Genomic DNA, 9,099 nt, shown 5'->3' on the forward strand with positions numbered 1-9,099 from the left:
ATGTCGCTAGTCGAAAAATCCAAGGATTTTCGGCTAGCAACATAGCGACTAGCCAAAAAATTTCAAAATTTGGCAAGTTAATAAGTCAACGTGGGTCTCGTTTCTAATGCAGTCAACGAATCAAAAATCAACAAGTGGCAACTAGCAATTTGCATAGGGTGACTCAACGATGACATGGAATCTAGGCTGCGAGATCATGACACGTGGCAAATCATGCGGCCATCACTATCTCGCCAAGGAGAAGTTGCTCAATCGATAACATGGCGACATAGCGAGTATTAAGGTGGTGACGACATGTGGCGCTAACATGGAAGGAGAGTCAGGATGAGATGTGGGTCTTGTTTGAGGTCTTTGGCCTATAGAAGAATGACACATGGTGCTTGCCAAGAGAGCCAATACGGAGGTGACAAGTGGCATCATACGATTGGTTGAGAGGATATGATGAGCTTCTTCAAAAAGATAAAAATAAAAATATCTTCTTTACTTCAGCGTCCATGCAAAATTTGAAAAATTTAGTGTTAAAAGTTAAATATTCTATAGTTCTAACTATAGAGCTTTTTTTCTTTTTTTCTTTTTTAAATTTTGAATAAAAATGGGAAGCGAGAGTGGTGGGAGTGGAGGGAGCAGGAGCTTTCAAATTTTGAATTCTTGCAAGGGCGGGATCTCCTTGGATGGCCAGGTTCGGATCCCTGGCCTGGAACACGGACAACAAGATGGAGGCAGATTGGTAGATCTTGGTACAGGTGATCGATCGAAAAGCGTGGAGTGGGGCCCAACTGTCCATCCCAAGGAAGTGGCTAAGATTCCTTTGGTTCCCACAGAAAACAAGCTAGGAACTACAAAATGGTCTTCGTTATTCGGGGTAAAACCTTTAGGTAAGTCCTATTTCCTGCCTGTTAAAACTATCCATGATTCTATGAAAGGTTCTTGCACAATTGCTATTCTGGATGAGATAGTGGATCACAACATTCGGGCTATGGCTTCTACTTTGGTTGGGAGATTTTTGGGACCTTACCGAACATTGATGACGTCAGGTTGTTCATCAAACAAAAATGGGCTCTCAAAGGTCAGGTCTTAGTCATGTCTATGGAAAAAGGCTTCATGTCTTTTGACTTTACATGCTTGGGGGAAGACCTTGCCAGCATTCTATGTGAAGGGAAATGGGCCTTTGGCCACTCTACCCTTGTGCTTCAGAAGTGGTCTTCCAGTATGAGCTTGAATGATTCTTTCTTTGTTCAAGCTCCTGTGTGGGTCAGACTCCCAAAATTGTCATTAGAATACTGGAATGAAGACGTCTTTGTGGGGATCGCGAGGACCTTCGGGGAACCCCTCTCAACGGATCCAATCTATGCCTCTAATCATCATCTCAATTACACTCGCATATGCATTGGGGTGAGTGAAGGAATAGACATGCCTGAGTTCGTTGCTCTTCACTCTAAACTAGGGGTGCACAACCAGAAAATCATTTACAAAACTATCCCCTTTGCTTGCTTCCTTTGTCTGAAAGCTAGTCATAAGGCCTACCAGTGCCCCTGTGTGGCAAAGAAGATGCCCACGGAACCACTCATCTCTGACCAAGCCAAGAAGAAATCATCCCGCCCTTCTGGTAAGGGTAAGATAAAGTTTCTCTGGAGGTGCAAACTTTCTATGGTGTAGGGGAGGAAGGCCGTCAGTTAGAAGGATAAAGCCTTGAAGGATATCCCTAAGAAGGACATTCCCAAGGAGCAGGCAGGTGCTACCCCCCTTGAGAAGGGTCCTGCCTTGGAGATGCCAATCTCAGCCTCGATGGAGGATCCAAAGATGCAGGCAAGTCCCCACTCCCAAGTCATGGGACCTGTAGAGGAGCAAGCTCCACCTTTGGATGCAACAAAGCAGCTTAGTTCTGTAGTGGAGCAAGCTCCACTTTTGGAAGCTACCGAGCAGCTTAGTTTGGGGCAGGAATCCTCGGCCCAAATTATTTCGGAAGCAAAGGAGAGCCAGGATAAGATTCTTTCCCAAAAGCTCACTGATGCCCAGACCCCTTTTGGGTCAAAGGGGGGAGAACATTTTGTTCCCAAAAGGCTGGAGGCCAAGCTCCATCTTCTCATTAAAAACACAAATCCAGACTAGATCGCCCAGTGGGAAGGTTGATTAGAAAGTAGTGCGACGGTAAGCCTAGATGACTGGTGCATGGTAAAGAAGAAAAAAAAGAACCAGAAGAACCAGAACAAAGTCCTCCCTCCTTTATCTCCAGCGTCTACCAGAAATAGGGTTAACGCTGACGTTGGAATAACCCCCAAGGGAGCAGGAAGAAAGAGCTCAAATCAGCTTCTACAAGAAGAAACAAAAAGGAACCTGGCAGATGGGAGCCAGAGAACCATCAAGGATTTCTTAGGAAGTAAGAAATGAAAGTCATTTCATGGAATATAAGGGGCCTCAATGGTGCTCATAAACAAGATCTAGTCAGAAATATGATTAGAGACCATAGACCCGATTTTCTGATGATACAGGAGACTAAGATGAAAAGGGACCTCGTTAAGAGTATATCCTTCAATAAAGCTTTTAGCTGTAAAGCCTCGAATTCGGAAGGTGCTTCTAGAGGAGTACTAATTCTGTATAACTCCAGGGCCTTCAAGTTATCTACTCTTTTCAGCACTCACAATGCTCTTCTGTGTGAGGTTTCTCACATCCATAGCTCTGATTCCTGGCTTATCCTAAACCTGTATGCCCCCAACAACAAGAAGGAAAGAAATTGTTTCTAGGTCAAGCTCCTCGACATCCTTTCCAATTGCAATGTTAACAAAGGGATTATCATGGGGGACTTCAACTCGCCTCTCTCTGATGCTGACAAATGGCCGGGGGTCTTGCCCCGGATCAGACAGTAAGTATGACCTTGCATTGCTCATTCAGAATCTTGCCTTCTTGGATATGGACCTTCAAGGGGGAAGTTTCACTTGGTCTAATAGGAGAGTTGGAGGAGATAGCATTCAGGTTCGCCTCGACAAAGCCCTCATATCTCCTGAGTGGCTTCTTTCCCATTCTTGCAGATTGTCCCTCCTCCCTAGGGTGGGTTTCGATCACTCCCCGATTTCTCTCTCTGTTTCCCCCCTGTCTAGCAAAAGGGCCTTCCCTTTTTGCTTTGAGAAAATGTGGCTTTCCCATCCAGCGCTAGAAGGAAAAATCTCCTCTTGGTGGAACTTTGAGGTTGATGGTACTGCTATGTACAAAGTTTCCCAGAAGCTGAAAAATGTGAAAAGGAACATTAAATCTTGGAGCAAAATTGACTTTGGCCACATTTTCCAAGAGAAAGATGAGAAAACTGATCAGCTCAATTCTATCTAGGAAGAAATCCAGCTCTCCGGATATAATGCTCACAACAAGCAGGAGGGAAAGGCAATCCTTTCAGATTTGCATAACATCATATGTAAGGAAGAGCTTTATTGGAAACAAAGATCTAGAGTCAGCTGGTTGAAAGAAGGAGATCGTAACACCAAATTTTTTCACTTGACCACTCTTAAGCATCGAGCTAACAATAGGATATCTAATATCAAAAAGGGCCAGGTTCTAGTTTCTAAGGAAGAAGAGATAGCGAAGGAAGCTGTTTGATACTTCTCCTCTCTCCTCACAGCTGATCCCTCCCTCTTTGTATCTGATCAAGAGGATATCTTGGTAGCCATCACCCCTTGCTGCAAGATCATCACAATTCCTTGTTGAAAGCTATCCCCACCCTGGAGGAAATTCACCAGGCCCTCTTTTCCCTCCTAGGGGATAAAGCTCCTAGCCTGGATGGTTTCCCTACCTTCTTCTTTCAGACTTATTAGAATATGGTTAAGAAGGATGTGGTAAAGGCTGTTCAAGAATTCTTTGGGGCTAGGAATCTGCTCAAAGAACTTAATGGTACTTTTCTGGTCCTCATCCCCAAGATTTCAAGCGCTGACTCTTTGGACAAATTTAGGCCCATTAGCCTCTGCAACTCATTCTACAAGATCATTTCCAAGGTTCTCACTTCCAGACTCCTTAGCATTCTTCCCCTGATCATCTCACCCCAGAAAACTGGCTTTGTACCAGGCAGGCATATCCTTGATTCCATCGTATCAGTTCATGAATTCATCCACTCTCTTGAGGTGGGCAATAAGGAAGGTTTCTTTCTCAAACTGGACATGTCTAAAGCTTATGACAGGGTCAACTGAAAGTTCCTCTTTACTGTCCTTTGGGCCTTTGGTCTCTATGCTCAAGTATGCAAGCTCATCTCTCAGCTTGTGTCTTCTCCCTCTTTGTCTATTTTGGTTAATGGTCTCCCCAGTCCTTTCTTCTCCCCCTCAAGGGGTTTAAGGCAGGGTGACCCCATATCTCCTATCCTTTTTGTCATCTTGGCAAAATGCCTGGGCAGAATCATCCAGATGAAGATCTGGGACAGGAGTCTGAAACGTCTAAGGCCTTCTTCAGGACCCTCTACTTTCACCCACCAGCAATTTGTGGTTGACACTATCTTGGGGGTTGAAGCCTCTATCCAGGAGGCCAGGACTTTCAAAAGCATTTTGAACTCCTACACCAAGGGCTCAGGACAGGCTATCAATTTGGATAAGAGTTTGGTTTTCTTCCTCAACACCCCTTTGGAGAGGCAAAGGAAAATTGCTTGGATCCTAGGATGTGGCATCGGGTCCCTACCAGGGACTTATCTTGGGCTACCTCTTGGAATGAAACCTCCAGATTCCTTTTGGATCAGCGTTATAGACAATTTCAACAGGAAACTTGCAGGTTGGAAAGGGGCCACCCTTAGTCAAGCTGGAAAATGCTCTCTAGTTAACTCTATCGTCTAGAACCTCCCTACCTATGCCCTTGGTCTTTTTAGGATTCTGGTTAAGTTTGCAGAAAGAATGGAGAGGATTTAGAGGGATTTTCTCTGGACTAGGACTAATGACCACAAGAGATACCACTTGGTTGCATGGGAGCTAGTCTGCCAGAGAAAAAGCCAAGGTGGTCTTGGTATTAGAAAAATTTCTCGCCTCAATCAATCCCTTTTAGCTAAACATCCTGGGCAAATCTTCCAAAGCACAAGTGTTTGGAGGGATATTGTGGCTGAGAAATATCTGGGTAGACTCTCTTAACTCCATATTTCAAGGGGTTGAGCTGCCGACGGGATCCCATATCTGGAATGGGATCTTGAAGGCCCCCCCCCCTTGCTAAATTTAGAGCTAAATGGAAAGTTGGAATGGGAGACAAAATCCTTTTTTGGCAGGATAGCTGGTTGTGTCAGGAACCCCTCATTAATCATCCCTTATTTGATAGGTAGGTTGATCAGTGTATTGGCAGATACGGTTTGATGGTAAGGAACTACAGAAATGGTAATGAATGGCACAATCTAGTTGAACTTTCGTAGGACCTCAAGCCTTTAATGTCCTCTCTGAATGCCATCTTCATCAACCCGAATGGCTACTCTTTAGTTTGGGGAGATTCTTCAGGGGGCCTTTACTCTGTGGCCACCAACTATCTATCCCTTGTGAGTAAAGAGGAGAAACCTATATGGGCCAAAGCCTAGATCCCTCGGCTTATGCCTGAGATAAATATTTTCTTCTGGCTCCTCCTTCAAGATAAAATCCTTTCCTAGGATAATTTAGCCAAGAGAGGCAAAATCTTACCTAATAGATGCTGCCTCTATAAGCAAGATCTAGAAACGGTTAATCATCTTTTCATAAACTGCCCCTTCTCCTCTAGGGTGTGGAGCCATCTAACTACTAACCTCGACTTCAACTGGTGCCCTCCAGCTTGCATCCAGGATTTCTTTAGTCAGTGGAGAAGCCACCACCAAGGTTTGAATTCTCAGTTATTGAGCTCCTGGATCCTCCCACACTTTTTTTGGGGAATCTGGAAGGAGCGCAACAACAGAATTTTCAGAGACAAAGAAGCCCTTGAGGTTATAATAGCTGAGAAAATCGAAAACCTTATGACAGAGAACTATACCATAACCAGAGAAGAAGACATAAAGGTTGGAGGGAACAGTAAAGCCAGGAAATAAGACAGGATCAAAAGAAGATAGGAGGCTACTTGGTCTTTTCCTCCTTAGAACTGGCATAAAGCCAACATTGATGGGGCGGCCAAGGGGAATACAGGTCCAGCTGGATGCGGAGGTATCATAAGAAACAGTTTGGGATGTGGCATTGCTGCTATTTCTTCCCCTATTGGCCACCAAACCAATCATCTAGCTGAAGCCAGTGCTGCTAGGTTCACTGTTAAGTTGGCCTTGGCCTCAGGGATTGAGCAACTATGGCTTGAAGGTGACTCCTTAAATATAATAAACTACATTTTAGGAGTCACAAAACCCTCCTGGACCATTGAAAGCATTATTGAGGACCTAAAATTGGACTTAAGGAAATTTAAAAACTACCATGTTAGCCATGTTTATCGTGAAGCAAACATGATTGCTGACTGGTTCGCCAACGAAGCGGTTGCTAGCAACTCGATGATGACATGGGGAAGCAACAATGACTTTCTAGCGGCGGTGACTGAGCTAATCCGAAAGGAGAAAATCCACGGCACCAATGTAACGTCCTTTTAATGATGTGAGGATTTGCAAAATCGTACTTCAAAAAGGAATTTATCTGGAGTTATGCAGAACCCCCTCTGCTCCATAATCACGTGTACGGAAGACACAAGCTGAAGGAAGCCATAAATATACCCATAAACACACACAAAATAATTTTTGCTCTCAGCACCTTTTGCTACTCTAAACTCGACAATACTGCTAGTGGTTTAGGGTTAGTTGAGCCAAAAATTGCAATGGTGGCTGAAAGGATCAGAAGAGAGCCATGGGGCGAAGTGGAGAGACGAAAAGAGAAGAAGAAAGTCTAGAGAAAGCTCCAGAAGGGAGGTATAACCAAATTCATAGAGAAGCTTCATGGATTTGATGCAGAGGTTACCAAAACCATGGTTGATTCCTAGAAAAATGGCAAGGTCAAAATTGGTGGTGTTTTCCACCAAATCACTGAGGGTCTTATTGCAAAGGTGATTGGCTTTTCTCAGGATGGCTTGAACTTCTACAAGGACAAAAAGATGTCTGCCAATGCTGTCAATGACTTTGTCAAGAATGATAAGGAGAAAAGCAAATTGGTCAAGATTGACACCTACTATGACATTGACTCCATAAAAAAATTTTGGAGGTATGTTCGCAGGATTATTATTGAATATGTCACTCTTGACCCCAGGTTTGATAGAATTAGGACCCATCATTTTGTTCTGTTAAATCATTTTAGACACAAAGTGAATATTTCTTTTCCTTTTTATATTTTCACCTCCATGGCCAAGAATATAGAGGGATTCAAGAAATGCCCTGTCAAAAATCCTGCCCTCCATGAGGGTCTCCTGCTTCTGATTTATGAGTTCTTGAAAACCCAAACTAGAGGTCAAACCATTGGGGATTTGGGTAGTGCCTCGGAGGACACTGCCAATTCTGATTCTAGGGATGAGCTTGTAGTGAAATCAGAGAAAATTGACACCCTGAGCAAAGCTATCCTTGTTACCCGTGATCCCCACATCCCTAGCAGGAAGAGCCCCAGATGTCTTCCCCCTATCCCCCCCTCTCCTCATCCTAAGGAGGTGAAAGAGGCCAGTGATGATGATGTGGAGTCTGATACGGAGTCTAAGGAGGAGGACTCAGAGACAGGGAAGGAAAGCGAGATGGAAGAAGATAAGGGGAGAGAAAATGACAAGGAGGTGGTGACCCCTATGGACCCCAAGGTTAACCCCAAGAAAAGAAAAGTGAACCAGGCCCTGCCCCAAGATCATCCCAGCAACCCTATTGATGTGCCCCCCAGCCCCACCCTACCCAATTTGCCTCAGGAGGTTCCCATTTTTCCCTCAGAGGAGATGATTGAAATCATGGTTGAAAAAGGGGGGAGGTAATCAGAAAGAACAAGAGGAGGCCTTGGAGGAACTTCTATGGGGACGAGGTCAGTTTGGGTATTGTTAGAGAACCTGCTAAAATCCAGGTGCTGGAGGACCTTGACAAAAGTACCCACTATGACGAGCTCATTGACCTGGCTCTTTTGGTCATCTCTAACAATGTGCGGGAAACTAGCTTCAACTTCTTGAACAATGCAAAGAACAGTCTGATTGACAACTTTCGTTCAATCAAGTGGCTTTTTCAGAAAATTGAGGCTCTAAAGGACATGAGCAACCAACCCAACAACTAGGATTCTGACAAGGACCAGGAAGCCAGAGGAAGCAAAGACCAGGTGGGGAGCCAGGAGAAAGACAAAGACCAGGTCTCCAGTGACCATCAAGATGATAGACTCACCCAGCTTGAGCAGAAGGTTCAAAGGCTGGATTCTGTCCACCAGATTATCACCAAACAGATAGTGGACACCCTTCACACCTTGAATGAGAATATTGTCAATCTGGAGGACTATCTGACTACAACTGGCCTTGAAAGGGATGCAAAGCAAAACACAGAGCAAGGATTCCACCGGGTTGAATTTCAGAAAGAGGCCAGTGACCAGGTGAATCAAGGGAACCAGATGAACACTCCTACCAAGATTCAAGAGGGTGTGGCCAGTTAGAAGGACAATGACGTTGTAGAAACCCTGCAGGCCATGGACACAGATGGACACTAGCCTGTTGGCCTGGCTTTTCTTTTCTGTCTCTGGCCTTTGTACTTTTTTTTTGGGCCTTCTTTTGTCTTTGGCCTTTTGTGGCAGTTTTTTGTTTGTTAAGTCTGTTTCATCTCGCTCTTTTTGCTGTAAAACTTTGGGTTTCAGGATCCCTATAAAACCTATTTTACCTAAGCAAAAACTATAGAACTTTTTTAAATTTTCAAATTTTTTATTTTTTAACACAAACTTGAGAATATAGCCATGAATAGAGACCCAATTTTCAAATGAGTATAACAGGAGTTATTTTTATCGAAAATGGGCACTCCAATATACTGCCGAAATCGAGAAGATCTAAATTTTCCAAAAATGTAGTCAGTTTGTGCACAGGTGCTCATTGGTTCGAGTTATAAGCCATTTTTTGATTCCCAGGGCCTTCTCAGTGGAATGAGTAGATTTGATCATTGATCATAGTTGAAGGACAGTTATAAAGGCTTGGTGAAATGTGAAAGTGAAGAAAATCAATTTTGTGATG

At 44.0% G+C, this 9,099-nt stretch overlaps 1 protein-coding gene across 1 annotated transcript; it reads left to right on the plus strand.

Annotated features, from left to right (window-relative positions):
• Positions 1-1,080: 1,080 nt before the first annotated feature.
• LOC149538521 (uncharacterized) lies at positions 1,081-1,656 on the plus strand. Its single transcript, XM_089802475.1, has one exon. It carries the CDS (start codon positions 1,081-1,083, stop codon positions 1,654-1,656), a length of 576 nt encoding a protein of 191 aa, XP_089658601.1.
• The last annotated feature ends 7,443 nt before the right edge of the window (positions 1,657-9,099 follow it).

The sequence above is a fragment of the Cupressus sempervirens genome, chromosome 9 (assembly GCF_028749045.1).
Source record: "Cupressus sempervirens isolate cs-2001-9-10 chromosome 9, ASM2874904v1, whole genome shotgun sequence".
Taxonomy (NCBI): Eukaryota; Viridiplantae; Streptophyta; class Pinopsida; order Cupressales; family Cupressaceae; genus Cupressus; species Cupressus sempervirens.

Coding starts and splice junctions, on each gene's coding strand:
- LOC149538521 (XM_089802475.1), top strand. CDS start 1,081: ATGTCTATGGAAAAAGGCTTCATGTCTTTTGACTTTACATGCTTGGGG.